Source organism: Mustela nivalis, assembly GCF_964662115.1.
Source record: "Mustela nivalis genome assembly, contig: HAP1_SCAFFOLD_2831, whole genome shotgun sequence".
Lineage (NCBI taxonomy): Eukaryota > Metazoa > Chordata > Mammalia > Carnivora > Mustelidae > Mustela > Mustela nivalis.
In genome coordinates, this window is record NW_028133834.1 from 9,722 (window position 1) to 36,092 (window position 26,371).

A 26,371-nucleotide genomic window follows, 5' to 3' on the forward strand; every position below is an offset into this window, starting at 1 on the left:
ATCTGAATTTCCATTTGTCTCTTATTTCCCATAGCCATATTTCAGCAACTTTCATCACCTCTTGAAGCTACTAGCTTAAAAATGGTTGCTGCTTTCCTCCTAGCTCTCTTTTCAGTCAACCTTTTTTGTTCACAATTGTCTGTGAAGGAATTATCTCATTCATCTTAAATATTTAAACAAGGTTATAGTGGAAAAAAGTCTCCCTTTCAACAATTTCTCTTTTCCATCTGCATCTACTCTAACTAGTTTCATATATAAAATTCTTTGAGTAATTCTATATTTACAACAATATATCTATGTATATAAAGCCCCTCATCTTTATTTTTCACAAATGTTAGTATACTATAAAACATCTAGGTTTTTTTACTCACTATTATTTCTTAGAAGACATCCCGTATTAATACATATTTATTATTCTTTTGTATGGTGGTATTGTGTTTTGTGGTAGGGAAAGTGTCATACTTTAATAACATATAAGTGAATATTTAGTATGTTTTCAGGTTTCTACAATTCTGGAATAATATATATACTTGGTTTTGTATAGATGTGTATGCACTTTTGTAACAAATTCCTTTAAGAAGTGCTGGGCCAGAGGTTATGTATAAATATTTGCAATCCACATAAGATGAATCACTTTCCATTTCCATCAAAAAATTTATGAGAGTGCCTATTTCCTGTTCTGGCCAAACACTGTATTTCTTCATTTAGCAGCTCAGTGTGACCTAGTGAGTCCTTTATCTGTGCCAGGTTCTATTCCATTCCAAGCATCAGTGAACAAAATGCCAAATTTCCTTTCCTCAAGGAGTTTACATTCTAGTCAGGGAAAGTGGCCAATGAATGTGTAAATGAAATATATAGCATTCCAGATAAAGGTAAACTCTGTAGAGAGAAGGAAAGCTTAAAAATGAGATAGTACCAAAGAAATTACATTTTTTAAACTTTTATTTATTTAAGTAATCTCTACACCTAATGTAGGGCTTGAACTCACAACCCTGGGATCAAGAGTAGCATGCTTTTCTGACTGAGATAGCCAGGCAACCTGGGTGTTGTAATTTTATTGTATTTTATTTTATTTTGGGAATTGCAATTTTAAATAGAATAGTTAGGAAAAGCTTAACTAAGAAGAAAATATTTGAGCAAACCAAAAGGAAGGAGTAGCAACATTTGAACATATTTGGATAAAGCAAATTTATAAACAGAGAAAACACTAAAACATAAATTATATGGGTTGGGTACAAGCCTGTATATTCAAGGAGCAGCAGGGGGTCTGCTTGGGATTCTCTCCCTCTCCCTCTGTGTGCCATGCATGCGCAAGCATTCTCTCTCTTTCAAATGAATAGATAGATAGATAATCTTTTTTAAAAAACTATGGAATGAGCAAGCTTTAGGGGGGAGATGAAGAATTTTGTCTTTAATCTCCTAAAGCACTGAGATAGTCCATGTTAAAGAGAAACATTTGCATGTTGTCAGTACCTAGGTATCATTTATAGTAGCGAGAGGATGAGAATTCTAGGGAAATCTATTAGGGTAAGACTAAATATAGTAACATGTTGTAGTGGGTTGAATAGTGGCACCCCATAGCTATGTCCATATCCTAACCCCCAAGATCTGTGAATGTGACCTTGAGGTAGTTTTGGGTGACGTTGGGGTCCAGAGTCAATGGCTAAGAAATAATTCTTATTAAAGCATGGGGACAGGACCTGTGGCAGAAAGGGTTGCATTGCAAGTAGAAGGGGTGAATGATTATATACTTGGGAGTTGGGGGAGGTAAGGAAAAGGGAGGTTACCAAAAGGATTTTCTATCTCAAGTATTTGTTGGTGGGCTGCCAGTCTAAAGAAATTTAATTTTGTTTACATTCCCTTTTGCCTCTGTTTCCCACATCACTCGGGGAGGGGAAGGTGATGTTAGGGTTCTAGGAAATTGAGTTATAGGTCTCTTAAAGTTAGGTTATTGATAAGAATGATTTTTCTTGATTATCACTAAGACATTTATAAATTGATGGAAACTCTTATCCTGAAGAACTGTGATCTTTATCAGTTAACCATTTGTTTTTCCTTTCCCTTAGTTTCAGGGCAGCCAGAAGTGCCTGAGGAATGTCAATATATCCCACCAGGGAGTTAGGGGTGGGACCATGTCAGCTTGTGCTTTGTCCTCAGCTTTGTCCTTTTGCTCCCTCATCAACCTTACTTGGTAAAAGGGTCTTTGCAGATGAAATTAAGTTAAGGATCTCTATGTGAGATTACCTGGATTACCTGTGTGTAACCTAAATCCAATTTCAAATGTCTTTATAAGAGAAGATGAAAAGACATACAAGAGAAGGCCATGTAAAGACAGAGGTGAAGATTGAAGTTATGCAGCAGCAAGCTAAGGACCCCTGAGTTTAGTTCTTTTTTTTTAATCTCGGGATCATCTTGATTTTTTTCCCCTGTCTTTTCATAGGTCTTAAAAATTTTTGTTGTTGTTGAAAGTAAGACATTTTGTTTAGGACAGTAGGGTGCAGAAAAGCCTTAACCTAGTAGAACTGAGAATTCTTATCCTTAGAAGGTTTGCTTGCACAGTTAGTGCTTGGCTTACATCTAGAATTTAGTTTTCCAGAGGGAGGTCCTGCCATCCTGATAAGAGTGGCTCACTATGCCTGTTTGTGCAAATCACACAGTTTATATTAAACACCTGCTTTCCTTCTGAAATTCTCATATGCACACTTGGTAGAAGCTGCTTATGTGACCAGCCCACAATAAAAACTCTAAGTACTGAGTCTCTAATGAGCTTCTTCCCTGGTCGGCAACATTTCACATGTTTTGTCACAACTTGTTGCAAGGGAAATTAATATCTTGTGTGACTCTACTTGGAAAGGATCCTGGGAACTATGCATCTGTTTTTTCCTGGACTTTACTCCATGCATCTTTCCTCTTTGCTAATTTTGCTTTGTATTGTTTCACTGTGAGTTCTCCTAGTGAATCATTCAACGTTGGAGGGAGTATTGATCTTTTGGTTCCACAACACAGTAGTAACTGAGGAAAATAATTTTCATCCCTGAATGAGCACACTATTCCTTTGGCAAAGCCTTTAGTGTGGAGTTTTAAGTTAATTCAATGAAGAGTTTTAACAACTAGCAAGATAAATTCATACAGTTTGATTTGCGCTTATATAAATTTCAAAGAAATTTAGTGATCTAAATAGATAACTAACAACCAAGATATTTGTGGGGTCCCCCAATCCAATGGGGGCCACCAAATGTGGGGTAATCTGGTGGAAGCCAGATGCACAGGCAGTGAAAGAATTCACCCAAGGCAGAACAAGGGAGATAGAAGTTTATTGACAGCAAAGCAGACTGCTCTGAGGCTGGGGGGCTGTAGTTAAGGGGAGAAGATGAGAAGGTAATGGAAAGTATGAAATTTTCTTTTCTGGTACCTGTATCCACCCATTGGTCAGCTAGTGCTTATGATTCTTTTCAGGTGGGTCTCCTGAAGGGCCTGTTTGTATTCAGCCAGGGAGTTACTGTGGACCCTTCTATCTTACTCAGGTTTCCATTGTTCAAGTTGATTGCCTAAAAAGCGGCCTCTACAATATTTTTTACTGTAATAGTCAAGCGGAATAATGGTCAGCTAGGGACTGGGATCAGAAATATCGCATGCACAAACCATTTCTTCTTGAGATACCAACAATGTACTCTTCAGGAGTATTGAGATACACTGAACTGACCGTACACATTCTATGCACTTTTCTTCAGGTATTTTACAATAAAAATATGTTTTGCACCTATTTTACAATAAAAAAAATCTTCAAAAATTATTTTTTTTAATATTTTATTTATTTGACAGAGAGAAATCACAACTAGGCAGAGAGGCAGGCAGAGAGAGAGGAGGAAGCAGGCTCCCCGCTGAGCAGAGAGCCCGATGCAGGGCTCGATCCCAGGACCCTGGGATCATGACCTGAGCTAAAGGCAGAGGCTTTAACCCACTGAGCCACCCAGGCGCCCCCAAAAATTATTTTTAAAGGATGAATTTGAAAGGACTGGAAAAATTTACTCCTCTTCCAGAAAGTTTAGACATACTGTCCATCTAAAGGGTGAGGGAAAAGGAAGCAAATATTAAAAGCTGGCAAGCAGTAACTTCAGGAAAAAAAGAAAAAAGGCCAAGACATGAACAACATTTGCAAAACACCAATGTAAGCTTGAATATTAATTTAAACTATACTCTTTAATGGCAATTGGAAGATAAGAATAAGGAAAGGATTTGTTTGAAGATGTAAGGGATACTACACCCCGGTTAAAGGAGCTCCCAAGGCTTCGCAGAGAAGGGACCCTCCTGGGATCCGGCCCCTTCATCCCACCCCCAGGTCGATGCTTGTGGGATAAGAGAGATCCGCCAGGCCAGGCCAAGGCTCAGACCGGGGAATGGTAAGGACTTGCAGGTCGCTTGGCACTAACAGGACCTTTCTGTCAAGCCGTATCAGTCAGATGCCCAGAACGCGAACCCAAGCCGGGAAGAATTAACCCTTCCTTTGAGGTAGTTCTGGAACTCTAAACTACATTTCCCAGGGGCCATCGCGTCCAAGGCTACTTCCGGTAACGGCCGCATTGGTTTATTGTCCATGTTCCCACACTTGGACACAAATTTGTGGAGGAGCGGCGTGGAGGCCTCGGTGGAGTTTTGCGTTCCAAACGCGGCCTGGAGCTCATGGAAGCCCTCTTCCCCGGATGTGAGCAGTTATGAGGGCGACGGTCGTTGCCGAAGCCAAGGCCTGTGAATTGAGATTGTCGGCTCTGGGCTCTGAAAGGCTGTCCAGGCACTGACTACATTTTTCAATGTCCACCATAGCCAAGGCAGCTTCCTGTCCGCGCACCAACGCTTTCAGGACCGTAGGAAGCATTGCGCCCGAGTGCCCGCGGAACGTTCTTGTAGGGACCGCAGGGTCAGGTAAGAGAGTCTAAGACTCAGAAGCGAAATGACCCCTGAGGAGCCAAGGCCACTGGGGAGGACAGTGAGCAGTGAGGGACTAATGTTTCTGAGTCTCAGACTTTGCCAGCAAGAGGGTGTGGGAAAGAAGGTTGTAGGGAGCTGTGTATGTGTATGTCCGCTCCCGCGCGATCAGGATGGGATCTGTGTGTGCTTGTGCTACATTGTAACGGGAGCGGGATGTGGGGGTAATCGCTTAGGAGCTGTAGGGTTGGGGGCGTGTACGTGTGTGTGTTTGCATGCGCCCGATGGTGAGGGGAGCTATAGGTGATTGTCATGACTATTCAGGTGTGACTGTGCTTGTATATGATTGTAACTGCACCACTGTATGCCTGACCGTGTGTGTAAATGTGGTAGCAGCAGCTGCGGAGCCAGAAACAAAGAATATTGCGTTTAGTAACAATTACACTTGTTCCTAAATGTGTGGAGAGCAGTTTCTGTGATGGCCATTAGTTGGGTTGAGTCGGGTAATACAGAATGTGGGGAGAGGAATAGGGGACAGTGTAGAGAACACATCCCAAGAATTTCTCTGTAAATACGAGCAGAGAAATAGAACACCAGCTAGTGGGGGTGGGGTGGGGAATGACAACGTTGCAGTATATTGGTGATAATGAGTCACAAGAGAGGGAAAAGTAGAAATACAGATAAGAATGAGTAAGCAAGGGCTTATCTGTGTGGATGTAGTGCAACTGCAAGAATAAAAGAGGGTAGTAGTGTTGCAGAGAGTGAGCGGTGAGCTCAGGTTTTCAAAAGAACAAGGAGCAATATCCTGTATTTGGTAGATGTCAGCAGCAGTGAGGTATATTATGAATAATCTCAGGGCATGAAATTCCAAACTAGAGATTTTTAGGAGGAGAAAAAGAGAAAAGTCTGAAAGTAAGAAGAACAAGAATGATACCCTCCCCCCCAGACCCAATGGCAAGAAGCTGTGGGGGTAGGGGGGGTGCGGGTAGGAAAAGGAGATGTTGAAAAGGCTGCAGAGTCCTTTGGGGGAGAGCCACGTTTCCCTTAGACCCAAACGTGAAGGGAATATTCAAAGAAATGAAAGTTGGATATAGAAGAGGGGTTTGTTATTAGTTAATTATGAATTCCGGAGAGCATACTAAAAAGTGCCAAGATTTGGGGATGGCTGAAAAGGGGGTACATCCAACTGATTGGGTGGGAGTACAGTGTCTGAAAAGAGAGATTATTAGAGAATCTAAGGTTTATGATGGACATAAACATGGATATAGGGAATATTGATGCTTATTCTGGGTTGGGTTCAAGACTGTTGGAGAGGAAGTGATAGAATAGAAAGAGGTGGATTTTTGAGTATCCATCAGGAAGAGAGGAGCCAAGGACAGAAGCTTTAAGGGTCGTTGGGGTAGGCAAAGTCATCTCTCTGCAAAGATGGGTCCTAATCCCTGGAACCTGTGAATATTTTGCTTTACATGAAGGGCAAAAAGGACTTTGCATACAAGATTAAGTTAAGGACCTTGAAATGGAGAAATTATCCTAGATTATCCAACTAAGCCCAGTGGATTCATAAAGTCAGTAAACCTTTCCCAAGGGTTTAGAGTCAGAGGGAGCTAGAATCAAAGAAGAATGATCAGAGATAACAAAATTGTTGGCTGAAGGAAGGGAGCCAATGTTGGTGGCTTCTAGACTCTGGAACATAAGGAAATAAATAATTCTCCCTTAAAGCATAAAGAAAGGAACACAGCCCTGCTGACACCTTGATCTTAGCCCGGTGAGAAACTCAGACTTTTGCCTAACTGCCTAAGTGTAAGGTAATAAATTTGTATTGTTTTAAGTCATTGTGTTTATGCTAATTTGTTGCTTAGTGATAGAAAACTAATACAGTGGTATAGTGTCTTAGCCTTAGTGCTATGGAAGGGGTCTTGAGTACTATGACATGAAGGGAATTCAGTCCCTATTGATAAAGTTGAGGAATTCAGGTAAGGCACATAGGCCCCCTCTTTGCTTGTAATTTCTAGTTTTACTGCGTTATTATATATATATTTTTTATTTGATAGACAAAGATCACAAGTAGGCAGAGAGGCAGACTCCCTGCTGAGCAGAGAGCCCGATGCAGGGCTCGCTCTCAGGACCCTGGGATCATGACCTGGGCCAAAGGCATAGGCTTTAACCCACTTGAGCCACCCAGGTGCCCCGTATTATGATATTTTTAATGTCGGAAGTTAATGAATTTTTCTTTGTGATCTAATATATGGCCAGTCAATAGTATTTGTTTTCCACTTAATTTGTCTTTGCTTGACAAAAAGGCATTAAAATACTCTGTAAATGAAGTTTTATCTTACATAACCTGTAGCTTCTGCTTTATTAAAGTTGCTGCTGTTAGTTGATATATATTCATCATCATCATCATTATAATTATAATTATTTTTAGAGAGAAGGGGAGGGAGAGGTAAGAGGCAGAAAGCAAACCTTAAGCAGGCTCCATGCCCAGCATAGAGCCTGATGCAGGACTCGATCTCACAACCCTGAGATCATGACCTGAGCACAGATCAAGAGTTGGATGCTTAACCAACTAAGCCACCCAGGAGTCCCTAGATAGTCATCATTATTTTTATTGTGAATCATAGGCTTTAGTATTTTAGCATACTCAAGATCATAGCCCCTGTTTTTTTTTTTTAAATAAACAAATTGCTTTTCTTTTTTTAATTTCTTTTTTTTTAATTTTTAAGTAGGCTCCACACCCAGTGTAGAGCCCAGTGGGGTTCTTGAACTCACAACCCTAAGGAGAAGACCTGAGCTGAGATCAAGAGTCAGACACTTAACCAACTCTACCACCCTGGTGCCATTGCTTTTGTGTGTGTGTGTTAGTTTGCATTTGCTCTTTATATTTTCCTCATATTTGTAAAATGAGTTTTTTATCAAAGTTTATCAGATATACAGCCAAGTGATGATACAATCAAAAATTTTCTGAAATTTTCGCTATACTCTCTTTTAAGGTGGAAATATGTCGTATAGTAGTTTAGAAGACACTCTTGTGAAAAATGCTCCCTAAGCTGTTGCAGCATAGAACTTCTTATATCCATTATACTTGAAGGACAGCTTGGCTGCATATAAAATCTTCAATTCTGTCATTTATTTTCCTACCTCACTATTTGGGGCTCTGAATTTAGCAGTGGAGAAGTGTTAACAAATAAATTTCCTTTTTCTCATAGGTAACTTGATATTTTTATCTTGATTTCCCATGGGTTTTAGACTAAAATTTTTGGCACTCAGTTCTGAATCATTTTTCCCTGCAGTATACTATGTCTTTCATTATGTAAATTCATGTTTTATCTCAGGAAATTACTGTTAATGTTAAAAATGTAGTTTTTAATATTCTCTTCCTTGATTTGGGTCTGCTTATTTGTAAGTTGGATTATCTCTGACTTTCATGGTTTTCTCCCAATAATTGTCATCTCTTTCTTTTTTTTATTTTGTTGTGCTCACTAGTTTCTGTATATATTTTTTATGATGAAAAAGAACTATATTTAGATTTAGCCAGCTAGACTCGGTTTTGATGATCCCAATTTTGTTGGCAACATTCAAGGCATCATAGTCAGGGGCCAGTCAAACATATACCTTCTTCTCTCCATCAGGCCTGATGAAGGTGTTGACCTTGGCCACATCAATGTCATAGAGCTTCTTCATAGCCTGTTTGATCTGGTGCTTGTTGGCCTTGACATCCACAATAAACACAAGCATGTTGTTGTCTTCTCTTTTCTTCATAGCTGACTCAGTAGTCATGGGGAGCTTGATGATGGCATAGTGATCAAGCTTCTTTCTCCTGGGAGTGCTCTTTTGAGGGTATTTGGGCTGCCTTCCAAGATGCAGAATCTTGGGTCACGGGAACATAGGTGATGTGTGGATCTTCATTTTTTGTGTGACTGTGGACGCCTTTCAGCACCACTTTCTTGGCCTTCAAAGCCTTTGCTTTGGCTTCGGCTTTGAGAGGGGCAGGGGCTTCCTTCTTAACTTTTTTCAGTGCCATCTTCATAAAAGGGTAGTTTCTGTATTCTTTGTCCATGCACTTTCTGTGGTATTTGTCATACCTTGTGCTTATTTGTTCTTCATTTCTAAAGTGATTCAGCCTATGTCCTCTTTCACTTTTGTATTTAACGAACTCTCACTTATAGTCTCTCCCTCACTTCTTCCCCATTCCTGAAATTATTACAACATTTGTGCATGTAGTCCTGCCTCAGAGCTGTGATTATATCATAAATTATTTTTTTTTACTCATACTGGAATGTTGGATAATAATTTTAATCTTCTCTGATGTCTTTTAGACAGTTTTCTTCATACATAGGGGTATTTTTAGCACTCTTTTCAAGCATATCTAACAATATCTTTGGACACAAGTGTTCTAATTTTGTTATTTTTTTGGAAGGTGATAGATTATCTCAGAATAGCTATCACTGGTGCTTTCCTTGTGAAAAGGTAGTTTTTAGTTTCTTCTGCTCAAGAGTTCCTTCCTCTGTAACTACAATAAAAAACAATTTCTTTAAAATAGAGTTCCTTGGGGCACCTGAGTGGCTCAGTTGTTAAGCCTCTGCCTTTGGCTCAGGTCATGATCCCAGGGTCTTGGGATTGAGCCCTGCATTGGGGGGGGGGGGGGTCCCTGCTCAGCAGGAAGCCTGCTTCTCCGTCTCCCACTCCCTGTGCTTGTATTCCCTCTTTTGCTGAGTCTCTCTCTGTCAAATAAATAAAATCTTTTAAAAAATAATAAAATAATAAAATACAGTTTCTCTACAGAGAAAGGGGAACCCTCTTGCCTTGTTTGTGAGAATGCAAACTGGTGCAGCCATTGTGGAAAACAATATGGAGGTTCCTCAAAAAGTTTAAAACAGAACTATCCTGTGACCCAGCAATTGCAATACTAGGTATTTACCCAAAGGATACAGAAATACAGATTCAAACAGCATTATCAATAATAGCCAAACTATGGAGAGATGCCAAATGTCCATCACCCAATGAATGGATAAAGAAGATGTGATGTGTTTATATATACAAAGGAATATTACTCAGCCATCATAAAGCATGAAATCTTCCATTTGCAACAACATGGATGGAGCTAGAGTGTATTACATTAAGTGAAGTAAGTCAGAGAAAGACAAATACTATATGATTTTACTTATAGGTAGAATTTAAGAAAGAAAGAAAGAAAGATAAATATATGGGAAGGGGAAATGAAAAAAAGGGGCGAGTAAAACAAGCTATAAAAAACTTAATGATAGAGAACAAACTAAGGGTTGACAGAAGGAGGTGGGGGAGGGATGGGCAAGATGGGTGATGGGTATTAAGGAAGGCACTTGTTATGATGAGCACTGGGTATTGTATATAAGTGATGAATCACTGGCTTCTATTCCAGAAGCCAATATTGCCTTGTATGTTAACTCCTAAAATTTTTTTTTAAAGATTTTATTTATTTATTTGACAGAGAGAGATCACAAATAGGCAGAGAGGCAGGCAGAGAGAGAGGAGGAAGCAGGCTCCCTGCTGAGCAGAGAGCCCAATGCGGGACTCGATCCCAGGACCCTGAGATCATGACCTGAGCCGAAGGCAGTGGCTTAACCCACTGAGCCACCCAGGCGCCCCTTAACTCCTAAAATTTTAATGAGAAATAAATAAATAAAATATGGTTCCTTTGAACAGCCAGGATTTTTTTGTAGTTCAGAACATAACCTGGTTCAGAAGGACTCCTACTATCAGTTCTGAGTTCCCCAGTGTCTTCTCTGCTGCAGTTAAAGAATATGCCAGGGGTGCTTAGCTAGCACAGTGGGAAGAGCATGTGCCTCTTGATCTTGGGGTTGTGAGAGTTTGAGTCCCATGTTGGGTTATTGAGTTCACTTTTTATTTTTTATTTTTTTAGTTTTTAGTTTTATTTTTAGGGAATACAACTAGGATCCTAACGTACTTGATGAGGCTGGTATTACCCAGATACCAAAACCAGACAAAGCATTGCTCATAAGAATTTGAGTGCAGGGGCACCTGGGTGGCTCAGTGGGTTAAAGCCTCTGCCTTCGGCTCAGGTCATGACCCCAGGGTCCTGGGATAGAGCCCCGCATCTGGCTCTCTGCTTGGCAGGTAGCCTGCTTCCCCCTCTCTCTCTCTGCCTGCCTCTCTGCCTACTTGTGATCTCTGTCAAATAAATAAAATCTTAAAAAAAAAAAAAAGAATTTGAGTGCAATAAATCTCAACAAAATACTAGTAAGCCAAATCCAGCAACATATGAAATGAATTATACAGCATGACCAAGTGGAATACATCCCAGGAATGTAAGGTTGTCTTAACATCCAAAAATCAATTAATAGGATATATCATATCAATAGAATAAAAAACAAATATCCCATGGTTATTTTAATAGATACAGAAAAAGCATCTGACAAAAGCCAATACCTTCATTTATGCTAAATGAGAGACACTAGTCACAGTAAGTTCACATATTGTATGATTCCATTCATATGAAAGTCCAGAATAGGGAAATCTATAGAGACAGAAAGTGAAATCGTGGTTACTTGGGACTGAAAGGGAGGGAGAATGAGAGTCACTTGGGTTTTGGTTTGGGCCAGGATTTCTGTAGACTCACTTTGACCTTTATTCAGGGAGAAAATGGCATTCTTAGTCCATTTGAAATCTCTGAGGAAAATGTGACCTCTCATGATTCCTTCCTTCTAGCTCTGCTTTCTCGGGACTCTACTTCACCAGGAGAGGAGTCTAGAAGACTGATCGATTCTTGGAATTTTAAGTCATCATGGCCCATGTGAGTTGGAATTGCCTCTCGCCAAAATTAAAATCATTTATATCACATTGGATGAATACTTTTATTTTTTATCCTTAAGCTGCTTACTTGAGTCACTATTCATCGTGGTAAGTGATATTCGTGAAACAGTCCACTGCCTTCCCTAGGTGTCCCTCTTCTCTCCAGCATGGCATTCAGCACCTCCCATGTCCCAATACTTTGGCAGAGCACTGAATGAGGAGAAATGCTTTCCCTTAAAAGAAATAGTAGAGACTATCTTTTCAAACCTGTGGCTTAACAAGGTGGAACTGAGTGGCTCAAAGGGATACACTACATGAAAACTTCTATTTATTCTGTAGGATGGGGTGTTTCAATCAGTAGAGGTGAGAGTTGGTGTTGGTTGGTATTCATTTTATTCATTGGCACTTTATCATGCTTTTAAATAGAGGATTGATGAAAGGTTAAGTTCAGAGAGATCAGGGATCTTGCCAGGAAATCAATGAGAGATTAATATTATTTTATTTATTTATTTATTTATTTATTTATTTATTTGACAGAGAGAGATCACAGGCAGAGAGGCAGGCAAAGAGAGAGGGGGAAGCAGGCCCCCCACCGAGCAGAGAGTCCAGTGCAGGGCTTGATCCAGGACCCTGACATCCCGACCCAAGCCAAATGCAGAGGCTTAACCCACTGAGCACCCAGGCGCCCCTAGCGAGATTAATATCATAAACAAGACATGTGCTGATTGTCAGATACTTATCCTAGAACCCTGTGATTTTATACAGTCCCACAGAAAATGGTATTCAGTTAAGAAGTGTGTCTTCTAAGAATCTTTTCAACTTCAGCTAATAGAAAATTCAACTAAAAGTAGCCTAAGGGGGGAAGCATTTATCACATAATAAATCTAGAGTTAGTCATGTAAGCCTGGCATGGCATCCCAGCGGTATCAACAAAGAACTCTTAATTCTGGACTGCCATCCTGTTGTCTGGTGCTTGTCACTGGAAGGTCATAAGGATGTTGTGACTGAACAACTGAAGACTGTAAGAGTATATAGGCACTCAGCTTCAGTCACACTAATTTCCATGTCATTTCCCCCATACGACAGGCAGTCAACTTCAGTTTTTGCTCAGTGAGTATACTTCCTACAGTGCCCTTCTCATTTCTTCCCCCTTGTATCTAAAAGATTTTGAAAGATTTCACCATGATGCTTGTGTTGTTTGTTTCAGCAGTTGATGATGTTCAGGGATGTGGCTGTAGACTTCTCTCAGGAGGAGTGGGAGTGTCTGGACTTGGAACAGAGACATTTGTACAGAGATGTGATGTTGGAGAACTACAGTAACATGATCTCACTGGGTAAGATTCAGAACCTGACCCCAGAAATTTCTGATTTCTTCATTGTGAATTTTTTAATTGTCTTTCAAGGATCTAAGGGAATTTCTGATTTCCTTCTGGGAAAATGGTTTATGCTTGGTAAGTTTGGGAACCTCCATCTGCTCTATCCTTTAGAAATACTTCATGCCTTTTTCTTGCTGTTCCTATAATTGTCTCTCTTCCTTCATAACTGAGGGACTAGATGCAGATTTTGAAATCTTTACCACATGGTTATTTCCTATTTCTTATCTCCAATCAGGACTTTGCATTTATCAGCCAGATGTGTTCTCTTTACTGGAGAAGGGGAAAGAGCCCTGGATGGTTTCTCAGGATGAGACAGGAGGACCTGGCCCAGGTGAGTGAGGGCTGAGCTATCACAGGGAAACCATCACTGTAGATAAGAGCCCAGATGTTTAGTGAGGCAGCAGCATCTCTGAAATATTGGCCTCGAGTCTCCTCAAAGGATAAAAACCTGTGGCTAACAGTCTGAGACCTAGAGTCAAAGAACTCTTCACCATGCATTTCCAAATGGCCCTTCTCTTCACCTCCAAAAACCACTCCAATTCAGGGCTCTTCAGTTTCTTTCCCTCATGTTATAAAAAGATGTCATTCTTTTTTTCCAGTAGTCAATTTATCAATGCTTTAACACAGTTTCTTTCTCTCTTTTTTTATTTAGATATTTGTAAATTTCTTCATTTAGATATTTATAAATTTTTCCCCCCAAAAAATATTTGACCCTGTTTTTATCTTACCTACTATATCTTAAATTTTTCTTATTTTGCCTAAATTCTCCTTGCTTCCGTATTTCCTGCACTTAGCAATTTGTTTTTTTTTTTTTTAAAGATTTTATTTATTTATTTGTCAGAGAGAGAGCGAGAGCGAGCACAGGCAGACAGAGTGGAAGGCAGAGACGGAGGGAGAGGGAGAAGCAGGCTCCCTGCAGGGCAAGGAGCCCGATGTGGGACTCGATCCCAGGACGCTGGGATCATGACCTGAACCGAAGGCAGCTGCTTAACCAACTGAGCCACCCAGGCGTCCCAGCAGTTTGTTCTTTTAACCAACATTTATTGATTTTCCAATTTCATTTTGGGATCAGAAGGGTTAACAAAGAGTAAATAATCTATTAAGGAAATTGTATTCTCTTCTGTGACTGGAACATGCCCATAAATTTTGGCAAAATAGGCTCTACATTAAGAGAGGGCCTGGGGCGCCTGGGTGGCTCAGTGGGTTAAGCCGCTGCCTTCAGCTCAGGTCATGATCTCAGGGTCCTGGGATCGAGTCCCGCATCGGGCTCTCTGCTCAGCAGGGAGCCTGCTTCCTCCTCTCTCTCTCTCTCTCTCTCTGCCTGCCTCTCTGCCTACTTGTGATCTCTCTCTGTCAAATAAATAAATAAAATCTTTAAAAAAAAAAAAAAAAAAAAAAAGAGAGGGCCTGATAGGCTGCTTAATTGAAAATCAGGATAATAGGGGCACCTGAGTCATTCAGTGGGTTAAGCCTCTGCCTTTGTCTCAGGTCATGATCCCAGGGTCCTGGAATCAAGCCCTGTATTGGGCTCTCTGCTGAGGGGAGCCTGCTTCCCCCTCTCTCTCTGCCTGCCTCTCTGCCTGCTTGTGATCTCTGTCAAATAAATAAATAAAATCTTTAAAAAAGAAATCAGGTGAGTGCTGTGAAGTGTGTAAACCTGGCGATTCACAGACCTGTACCCCTGGGGATAAAAATATATGTATATAAAAATTAAAAATTAAAAAAAAAATCAGGATGATAGGTGAAAGTGGCTTCTGGTTACAGTGAATAGTGAGCAGCAGAAGAGAGTTGAAGGCTAATGGAGGACAACAAAGAGAGTGCAATGTCATAAAAGACAAGTCCTGGCTGTCAAGAGGAAACAAGGCACATATTTGGCAAGTTGAGGCTAATTGATGAATTTTCTATTATGGGCAGGACTCAGATTGAAATAACATACTCTTGGAGCTTTTTGTTTTTTCCCCCACAGTACTTGCTAATTGTTTATTTAGGAGGCTTTTTGTTGTTGTTGTTGTTGTTTTTAATTTGAAATATCAAGGAAAGAAAATAAATTTTATTTCCTTATTGGAATCATGTTTTTAAATTCCAGAGGTTATATTTGTTTTAAAATCATTCTTTTTCTGAGCTATCAATACCTGAAACAACTTGAATGAATCTCCAGGATATTGTGCTGAATGAAAAATGCCAAAGGTCCCATGCTAAATGAATCCATTTATAGAACATTTTGGAAATCACTAAATTATAAAGATTGAAAATATTATATATATATATTTTTTATTTTATATGTAATATACACTATATTATATATATATATGTATACTATGTCTGTTTGCATTCATATTATCTGGTTATTTATTTAATTTTGTGCCAGATAGCGTTTGCAAAACTTTGTGGTAAAACTATTGCCTAAAGTACCTTCCTTCATAGAGGATTATTTGCTTCTATCAAGTACCTGAAGGCATGAACATTTTGGTTGCTTTCTCAATCCATCACCCTCCTGAGTCACTGAGATGGTTTGAAACTGAGCTATAGTTCCTGTATATCTACCTCTGTTTTACCCATATTCCATGATTATAGCCCTTCCATTGTATCTAAACACGATGAATGTTTAGGACTGCCCTGTTGACAGACCCTGATTACTAATCTCTATCTTCTCAGCCCCTAAGATAAGGTTTGTCAATCTCTAAGCCAAATGCTAGTATCAGTACAATACGAATAATAAAAATTGGCTGAGCCCTTCAGTATGTTCAAGTAATAGTAGTTGAGGTATTTTCTTGTTTTGTTCATCTAAAATATTTTACCTGTAAGTTTGATATCCAATACAGATTTGGTAGAGAATTTATAAAATAACCACAGATGAAATCTGACAATTTCATCAGATCTGGCACATATAAAAAATGAGTCACAGGGGCACCTGCGTGGCTCAGTGGATTAAGCCTCTGCCTTCAGCTCAGGTTGTGATCCCAGGGTCCTGGGATTGAGCCCACATCGGGTTCTCTGCTCAGTGGGGACTCTGCTTCCCGCCCCCACCCCCACCCTGCCTGCCTCTTTGCCTACTTACGATCTCTCTCTCTGTCAAATAAATAAATAAATAAATAAATAAATCTTTTTAAAAAAAAGAGTCACAGAGTGGTCCTGCTTGTTCCTAGCTCATGCCAGACTCTTTGCCCTTGGCAACTTCTCAAACCATTTTCTTTTTGAACTATCACCCATAATTATGTCCTTTAACCTAAATGCAACATACCTTTGTTACTGAGTTCCTACTCTCTGTTAATTCTAGACTAGATTACTTCCCACATACTAGACTGATATTCTGTTTCCTAACATTACTGTTTTTAAGCTCAGAATTATATAAAACATTCATCATAGTATCTTCCAAAGTACTTGAAAATTTGTAGATACTTTATAATATTTTCAGTGGCTTTGCATAGACAGCAAAGAAGAGACCTAGGGAAGGGCTTGAAAGCATAAAGCAGAATGGATGAACAATACACCTATTCTTAGGAAGACAAAAGCAACTTGGTGGAGTCATGTGACAGAAAGTTGAACTTGGCTATGCACTGTGGAGGAAATAAGCAGGGTGAAGTCTTCACTTGTACAAAGGCAAATTGAAATATGATTAAGTAAGCATGATTACATTTCTGCATATTTGTCTTTGAGTTAGTTTAGATATACTTTTATTTCCTTCTATCTGTACAGAAAGTAATATGGAAGCAGTATATGTACTCATTTCAGTAAAGATGGAAGTGACATTAATCCTATGATTAAATGATCCCAATTGTGCTTCCCAGTACCTGGTTTTGCAAGATCCTTTATTCTATCCTAAATTCTCCCCATTTCTTTCTTTCTTTTCTTTTTTTTTTTTTTTTTTTTTTTTTTGGTCTTGTAATGTATTTTTTACAGAGTTATTTTCTTTCTTTTTTTTTTTATAGGCAGAGAGGCAGGCAGAGAGAGAGGAAGGGAAGCAGGCTTCCCACTGAGCAGACAGCCCGATGTGGGGGCTCAATCCCAGAACCCTGGGATCATGACCTGAGCTGAAGACAGAGGCTTTAACCCACTGAGCCACCCACACGCCCCTACAGAATTATTTTCTTAATGCCTAACATATGCTAAGGGTTGATTTACCATACTGAGTGAAACAGTCTTATCTTTACACTGGCGTTTCATGACTGGGTGGTACTTTAATAATGATGTTTTTAATTTAACTACTCAGATGAATTTCAGTAAAACAAAGCTTTTATATATCTAATAACCTCAACTTTTATTAGTTCTCTTAAATTTCTATTTATTTTTTGCCCTTTTTTCATATTGCCCAGAATTTGAGAATTTGTTAAGTCATTCACTTGTGTGCCTTATGTATTTTAGGATTTTTAGGATTTTCTTCTTCTTCTTTTTTTAAAATTTTATTTATTTATTTGACAGCGATAACAAGTAGAGAGGAGGCAGGCGGGAGGCGGGGGGAGCAGGGTCCCTGCTGAGCAGAGAGCATAATGCAGGGCTCTATCCCAGGACCCTGAGATCATGACCTGAGCCGAAGGCAGAGGCTTAACCCACTGAGCCACCCAGGCACCCCTATGATTACTTTTTATATCTACATTAGACATTTTGTTTGTTTTTGGACAGTAAAACAGTATGAATTTATTTTCTTGTTTTTCAGACATGCAGTCCAGATGTCAGAGCAAGAAGTTATCACCAAAAAACATCACTTTTGAGAGAGAATTGACTCAACTGGAAATTTGTAAAAAATACAGCCTTGAATATTTATGTTTTAGGGGTGATTGGGAAAGCAAAGATCAGTCTGAAACACAACAGGAAAATCAGGAAGAATGTTTAAAGCAGGTTATACTCACCAATGAAAAAATGGCCACTTTTAACGATCACACAGCTTTTAACATACATCACAAACAAAATACAGGAAAGAAACTGAATGAATTTAAAGAATGTGGGAAAGCCTTTCCTTCTGGCTCAGACTGTACTCAACATCAAGTAATTCAAACTAGGGAGAAATTTTGTGAAGAATATGAGAAAACCTTTCTTTCTGACTCAGAACCTACTCAATATCAGACAGTTCATGCTACTAAGAAAACATATGAATGTAAAGAATGTGGGAAGGCGTTTAGTTTGCGTTCAAGTCTTACTGGTCATAGGAGGATTCATACTGGTGAAAAACCTTTTAAGTGTAAGGAATGTGGGAAGGCCTTCAGATTTCATTCTCAACTTAGTGTCCATAAGCGTATTCATACTGGCGAGAAGTCTTATGAATGTAAGGAATGTGGGAAGGCCTTTAGTTGTGGCTCAGATCTTACACGACATCAGAGAATTCATACTGGAGAAAAACCCTATGAATGTAATGAATGTAGGAAGGCCTTTAGTCAGCGATCACATCTTACTAAACATCAGAGAATTCACACTGGTGAAAAGCCTTATGAATGTAAGGAATGTGGAAAAGCTTTTACTCGTGGCTCACACCTGACTCAACATCAGAGAACTCATACTAGTGAGAAATCTCATGAATGTAAGGAATGTGGAAAAGCCTTTATTCGTGGTTCAAATCTTGCTCAACATCAGAATGTTCATGTAGGCAGGAAACCCTATGAATGTGAGAAATGTGGAAAAGCCTATATCTGGAGTTCACATCTTGCTCGACATCAACGAATTCATACTGGTAGGAAACCTTATGAATGTAAGGAATGTGGGAAGACGTTTATTTGGGCCTCGTATCTTGTTCAACATGAGAAAATTCATAATGAGAGGAAACTCTATGAATGTAAGGAATGTAGAAAGACCTTCCTTCATGGCTCAGAGTTTAATCGACATCAAAAAATTCATACTGGTGAGAGAAACTATGAATGTAAGGAATGTGGAAAGACCTTTTTTCGTGGCTCAGAACTTAATCGACATCAGAAAATCCATACTGGAAAGAGACCATATGAATGTGAAGAATGTGGAAAAGCCTTTCTCTGGGGTTCACAACTTACTCGACATCAGAGAATACATACTGGTGAGGAACCTTATGTATGTAAAGAATGTGGGAAATCTTTTATCTGGGGTTCGCAACTTACAAGACACAAGAAAATTCATACTGACACAGAATCCTATGAATGTAAGGAAAGTAAACAGATCTTTGGTCACCATCCATATTTTACTGAACAGAAAATTCACAATGGTGATAATCTCTATCAATGGAAAGACTATGGCAACACCTTTAGTCAGGACTCAGACTTTGCTCAACACCAGGATATTTACACTTTTGAGAAATCCTATGAATATAAAAATTTTGAGACATCATTTTCTCCAAGCTCTCACTTTATTTCACTCTTATAAAATCTTAATGATATAAAAATATAAGAAAGTCTTTATTCATGACTCATTACTTGATGTCCAATAATTGCTTCTTTTGAGAAACCCCACAAGTGCAAGTAATACTGAAAAACTCTGTCAGAGTACACAACACACTCAACAGCAGAGAATTCATAATGCAAACTGCATTAATACAGGAAAGCATTTACTGAATGGTTTTCCATTTGGAATATCAGAGTAAAACCCTATAAATAAGATGACACTGTGAATCTCTTCTGAATCATTTTTAAAACATTCTCCACATCATTGATATTATGCTGCATAGAATTTAAATCTAACTCACATAGGGCAACCTTCCATCACTATTTAAATCTTGTTACACTTTCATAAAATTATACCAAAGGTGAATTTCTCTTATGTAATTAATCTTGGAAAGCCTTGACTATGTCATTCACCTTCTTTGGTATGCCTTAGTTCCAACAAATCTTATCTGTATTTTTTGGAAAGTAACTCAAATCTGTGTCTGTTTGCTTATTTATTTGATTATAAGGGTTAAATGAGCTTGACTACTTAAATGACATCATGACCATCATTAATTTTAGTATTGGACCATTTCTATGAGAAAGACCTTGACAGTATAATGAATATAAACAAATATGCCAATAAGATACATGTCTTATGGAACAGTAGGATAATTCTGAAGAAAAACCAGTAAAACAGAATGAAGGGATGAAAGCTTTGAATCAGTATTCGTTTGCTGCACCAAAAAATCCATACTATAAAGAAAGCCTTATTGTTTTAATAAAAGTGGGGTTGTTGAATGCCCAGCAATGTTTTTTGTTTTGTTTTTAAAGGCATTTAGGGGATGCCTGGGTGGCTCGGTTGGTTAAGCTGCTGTCTTCGGCTCAGGTCATGATCCCAGGGTCCTGGGATCAAGTCCTGTATCAGGCTCCTTGTTCAGCAGGGAGCCTGCTTCCCCCTCTCTCTCTGCCTGCCTCTCTGCCTGCTTGTGCACTCTCTATCTGACAAACAAATAAATATTTTTTTTAAAAAACAAAGGCATTTGGAAGTGATCTGTCTCTAACAAATTTCTAAAGCCAAATGTCCTATTCATTTATCACCACAATTAAGATTTAGAAATTAGAAAATGGCCAAATGAATTCCGACCTCTTGGAAATGGATTACTTCATATATAAATAATTATCAAAGTAATAAGCAAATCAAAAGTGAAATTATAGGCTATTTAGTTGTGAATGATAATGAATCTCATATATCAAATCCTATGAACATGATCATGGCAGTTCTCAATGGCAATTACTCTGTGTATGTAACTGAAACAATTAAGGGCAGTTTACTCCTTGTCACCACTATATCTCCAGCACTTATGACAGTGCCTGTCATGTTGTGGAGTCCAAATATTTGTCAAATAATGATTACTGAGGTAAACAAGCTAGTGCCCAATGGCCATTTGAATTAATGGAAAGTTTTGATGAAAATAAAACAAAAATCATAGAATAAAGAACAATAAAAAGTAGGGTGTTTTTTTTTTTATTTTAAGTTAAAATGTTTCTTTGAAGGAAACTATTATTACTAGGCTTTGGCAATGCCTTCCCATATGATAAGAAAGGAGAATTCTGGTATATGTTTTAGAGGATATTTTTCATGGTCATATAAATATATATAAACCTTATGAGACCCAACTTTTAAATAGAGTATGGTTTGTTTTCTAGGAAAACACTTTAAATGATTAAATTTTAAGAGTAACTGGAAGGGGCCAAAAAAACTTAGTAATTGGAAAAAAAATCTTTAATAATCTTCAAAAATCATGTAGGAACATTGTACAGATAATTGTACAGGCTACCCCCTGAAAGACAGAAGATCCTTTGGAAAAATTCTGAGTAGATTCTAAAAGATGAACAATATTCTGATAATAAAATTAGATACGGAGTAGCCCTTGAAAAACAAATCCCAAAATAATTTCACTCGTGAACATACATAGAAAAAAACTAACACAGTAGTCATATGATATTTACCAAGAACGTTTAAACTCTGATATGGATAGGTGATAATTCTGTAGTTTACACAAAACTGAAAGATAGCAATGATGAAGATGTACCTTTATCAGTTCAGTACTTAATTTATTCTAAGAGTATCTTCTTGGTAGCTTTTAGTATTACATAAGTTAAAGAATGTTCAGCTTATATACATGTATTTAGCACATTTATAATTCAGTTCTTTAACAGTAACTAAATAGTATTAGGGAACAGTAATTCCCTCCAAAATTATTGTCTTCTGTGGAATTTCTCAACTCACATGGTAAAAATGAAATTTTTTTCTTAAATTACAGTTACATACACAGCCATTTTCATTCATGCTTACTATTTTTTTAAGGTGATGAGTATATTGAGAAAAATAACTTTTTGGACATCCATATACAGTAAATGTGGGGCTTTCCTTTTTCCTTTCACCTTAACTTCTGTGTTGAGTTTAGTATCTGTGTGCATATCGGGTACTTCTGTCTCCATTGTGAATTCCTGGATCTCCCTGAATGCCGCAGGTACGTTTCTTGAACCCCTTTCCATTGGTATGTTTGTGAATTTGGATAGTGTCTTCTCTAGTCTACCTTAGAGATGACAGAACATTCCTTAGTTTTTCCCTAATCACCTTTCTTTGCAGTAACCATTCTGCTAGAATCATTTTGAGAAAGAATTTTTAATAATTACTATTTGCACAGTTGGATAAAATTTATGGGAAAGAAAATTAAATAGATTTATCCTTCGCAGTTTAACATGAGATGAACTCCCAACAAATCAAGATATCTAAATGTAAAAAATATTTTTAAAAAAAGAAACTTTATTAGAACTATATGGGTAAATTCCTTTATAGTCCCGAATGGAGTTATCAACAATTATGACTCAAAAATCCAGAAGAAGGGCACCTGGGTGGCTCAGTCATTAAGTGTCTGCCTTCATCTCAGGTCATGATCCCAGGGTTCTGGGATGAAACCCCACATCAGGCTCCCTAATCAGCAGGAAGCCTGTGTCTCCCTCTCCCAATTCCCCTGCTTGTGTTCCCTCTCTTGCTATCTCTCTCTCTAAGTGTCAAATAAATAAAGCTTTCTTTAAAAAAAAAAAATCCAGGAAAAATAAAGAAGGAAAAAAGTAGTTTTATAGGACTAACTGTTAAAGGAGAATGACAAAATGGAGATATTTGCAACTATATCACAGACTAATATTCCTAAAGAGTCTAAAAATTGAGATAAGAATGAAAGTTACACACACTAAGATACCACTTCATCCCAATCAGATGGGCAAAAATAAAAAAGTGTATTTATATATTCCATTGGCAAGACTAGAAAAACAAGGACTTTCAAATTGCTGATGAAGATGGAAAATAGTACAATTCATATAGGAGGGAGTCAAGTAATGTCCATGTGTAGTCTCATGCATTTATCATAAGACCAGAAACCTTGCTTCTATCCCAAATATACACTGGTAAAATTACAAAATGTGGTATACACAAAGGAATTTTTAAAAAACACTATTTGTGGGGTGCCTGGATGGCTCAGTGGGTTAAGCTTCTGCCTTCGGCTCAGGTCATGATCCCAGGGTCCTGGGATCAAGCCCCACATCAGGCTCCCTGCTCAGCCTGCTTCTCCCTCTCTCTCTGCCTCCTCTCTGCCTACTTGTGATTTATCTCTCTGTCAAATAAATTGATTTTTTTAAAACTCTTTATAAAATAAAAAAAAGACACTATTTGTAAATGCAACAAACTGAAAACAACCCAGATGACCAGCAAAAGACTGGCTGAATTAATTATATGAATATACAGTGGGATATTGTGTACCTCTGTTCTAGGGAGTGATCTTCAGGATATGTTAAATGAAAAATAGGTAAGTTCAAAATTATATGTAATTATGCTAATATTTGTGAAAGAAGAGAGGAAAACAGTATATGCATGTACTTTCAACAAGAAATCTCAAGATGAAACAACAGTTAGGAGAGGGCAAGGATGAAAGATAGTTATCTTTGGTTATACCTTGATTTCTATTTTGACTTCAGACCCATGTAGATATTTTATTTTAAAAATTAAGTTGGGACAGTTGGCTCAGTTGGGTTAAGTGTCCCACTCTTGAGGTCAGCCCAGGTCATGATCTCAGGGTTATGAGATCATGCCCTGTGTCATGCTCCACACTCAGTGGGGAGTCTGCTTGAGATTCTCTCTCTGCCCTTACCACCCCCCCATTCGTGTGCTTTCCCTCTCTAAAATAAAATCTTTTTTAAAAAATGAAGTCAAATGGAAACAGCAAACCTATATATCAAAAACAATGAATTTGATTCCACATCATGCTATAGCCTTTTCTAGTCTTGTTAATAGTAATATTGGATTTTAGGTGAGCCCAAAATTAATTACGTAACTTAATTTCATTTTACATAACTTAATTTCAGGATTTTTTTAAAAGAAAAACATAAAGAAGTAAAATATCTTAATCTTTCATTTGAATTGGAAGTATGTATTTCTTACCTCTGTCTGCCAAAGGATTCAAAAGCTTTCATGACACAGAAGCAGTGAGCTCCCCAACTATCCAGACTGTAGTTTTCAAATTCTGTTTTCTATTTAAAAAAAAAAGAAGCAAGGGCTCCTTGAAGAAATGATGTAAGATAGGTCAAGGGGAAGAAATGTATATATGGTTATCATGAAACATCTTATTGTGCCTAAAAGCAATAAAGCTATCAAAGACCATAGGATCATCAACCAAAAGAAACTGACCAAAAATAGAATAATTTAAGCATCAAAAACTATTGCACTGGGTTGAAACCATGACTGTAGGTAAAACTTCCTAAATTCAAAATGAAAAAATGTGATAGAGCCCTTTATGGGGTTTGCCAGCATAGTAGTTCATTCTGAAATTTCAATAAGACACAGAGCCAAGCATTTATCATGATTTTTCTGTACAGGCTATAATCAAATAGAGGAAATTTTATTATAAAATAATTAGCTAATATATTCAGAAAGAATGACAGGATTAGACAGTTAAATTTGGCATCCTTTAATAAAATAATGGATTTAGCAACAATCCATAATAAATGGGTGACTGGGAATTTCAAAAGGTAATCAGGTTGACAACACCTGAACTAGTTGGCCAATCTTAGCAAAAATAAATTAGAACAATATGGTATTAATATGCCTCCTAATATGATGCCATAGAAAGTAGAAAGTACTACTTAAGATATATTTCCCAACATTGAACCTGCATTATTTTAGCCTCTTGATCTAATTGCCAGTTGATAGGAAATAAAATGAATTTAAAAACCCATTAAGTGGTATAGTGAAGATCACAATTGGCCAAATCAGAATGTGGAAAATTCTACAGGACAAGTAACTAAATTTCTTCAATAAATTAGTGTGATTGTAAGGAGGGAAAGAAAGGAAGAATTTCCTTTGGAAATTCTTTGGAAACCCCCTGGAACGTTCTTGGGTCCAGCCTTGAACAGATAACTGAATAAATATTTTAAGGAAGTCATGAAAAATTGAACATGGATTGGGTATTAGATATTAAGTAATTTTGTTAATGTGGTTGGATGTGGTAAAGAGAGTGCAGTTATTTCAAATGGAGATCTTTATTTGCCAGACATATTAAAGGGTTTGTGAGTGAAATGATATGATTTTCATTTAGATACTCCAGAAAAAATTAGGGGATGGAGTAAAGGAAGAAGGAGGAGGAGGGGGAGGGGGAGGAGTGGGAGAGGAGGAAGTGAGGGGGAGAAGAATGACAGCAAAGTATGAATAGTTGTCTATACTCTTTTCTTTAAGTGCATGTTTTAAATTGTTCATAATTTTTTTAAAAAAACTTTTAAAATAACTACCCTCTCCCAAAAGGGAATATGCATAGTCATTGCAGTGGCTATTCCTCTTCTCTAGTCATAGTTCCACTCTAGTTTAAGCTACAATATATATTTTATCTTTAATTACCATCAAAAGACCTTATGTAAATCAGGATCAAGAAAGAGGGAAAGGGAGGAAATATGCACACACACACACACTCATACACACAATCAGGGAAGAAAGAATGTAGAGCTACTGTAGTTCTTTTAACAAGTCTTGAGATTGTAATCAGTATTTAATACTTCCTTCAGATATTTATTTCATGTTTTCTTCCTTAAAAGCATCTCAGATTGTATTCCCTCTCTGTTCAACATTTTGTTATGAAAATTTCAAACATACAGAAAAGCCAAAAGAATATTACAGTAAATTCTACCTAAATCTACTACCAACATTTTACTATACTTTCATCTGGGAGTTCTCTTTGGGTTGATTAAAAACCTCCATTCCTGAAGGATCTGAGCTTTTATTCATCCCCTCTCTTTGGAGTTGCTATTATAATCATAAATTTTTGTTAGTGGGTAGCAAATCTGTGGATATCATTCCTTGACATATTTCCTTTCCTCTTTGTCAGTAGCCTGAAGGGCCCCCAATGTCAAAAGGGCAGGTTCAGACATAAGGTCATGTATTGAAAGAACAAATATCACCAACCAGTTAATGATGAATGATTCAACAGGTGCGGGCATATATTGTCCTATGGCTAGCCATGCAGTCTCTCCTAGGATCCAGCAGCAAGGTAGAAGCTGTTTAATAAGGTAAAAATAGGCACGTGGAAGAGGTTTGTGTTTCAAAATTGTAGGTGTCTTCTCTTGGTTCTCCTATTAAGGAAAGAAAGAAAAAAATTTAAATGGACATTTACAATAGCATTAAAAACTGATAGTAATAAATAGAACAAAAGATGTTTGGGGTGCCTGGGTGGCTCAGTGGGTTAAGCAACTGCCTTTGGCTCAGGTTATGATCCCAGGGTCCTGAGATGGAGCCCCACATTGGGGTCCTTCCTCAGTTGGGAGCCTACTGTTCCTCCTGCTTTTGCTTGCTGTCTCTGTATCTCCCTTTGTGTGTCAAATAAATAAATAAAATCTTTTTTTTAAAAAGGTGTTTAA

The 26,371-nt window shown here is 38.0% G+C and overlaps 1 protein-coding gene and 1 long non-coding RNA gene across 10 annotated transcripts; one reads left to right on the top strand and one right to left on the bottom strand.

Moving 5' to 3' along the window:
• Positions 1-4,126: 4,126 nt before the first annotated feature.
• LOC309858579 (uncharacterized protein) lies at positions 4,127-20,443 on the top strand. Of its 8 annotated transcripts, none has more exons than XM_082751293.1 (6): positions 4,127-4,920; positions 9,695-10,048; positions 11,629-11,713; positions 12,920-13,046; positions 13,324-13,419; positions 17,743-20,443. In XM_082751293.1, the coding sequence occupies exons 3-6, from the start codon at positions 11,705-11,707 to the stop codon at positions 19,407-19,409; spliced, it is 1,899 nt and encodes a 632-aa protein (XP_082607419.1). In that variant the 5' UTR covers positions 4,127-4,920; positions 9,695-10,048; positions 11,629-11,704; the 3' UTR covers positions 19,410-20,443. The 8 variants fall into 8 exon arrangements, with proteins under 8 accessions (XP_082607419.1, XP_082607418.1, XP_082607417.1 ...); XM_082751292.1 differs by having other exon boundaries at positions 9,706-10,048; XM_082751296.1 differs by having other exon boundaries at positions 4,128-4,920; positions 12,923-13,046.
• Positions 10,355-26,088, bottom strand: LOC309858580. Of its 2 annotated transcripts, none has more exons than XR_014308255.1 (3): positions 25,920-26,088; positions 23,910-23,998; positions 10,355-11,437 (listed from the first exon to the last, which is right to left on the bottom strand). It is a non-coding gene; the product is annotated as an uncharacterized lncRNA (long non-coding RNA). The 2 variants fall into 2 exon arrangements; XR_014308256.1 differs by lacking the exon at positions 10,355-11,437 and adding an exon at positions 20,566-22,008.
• Positions 26,089-26,371: the final 283 nt, after the last annotated feature.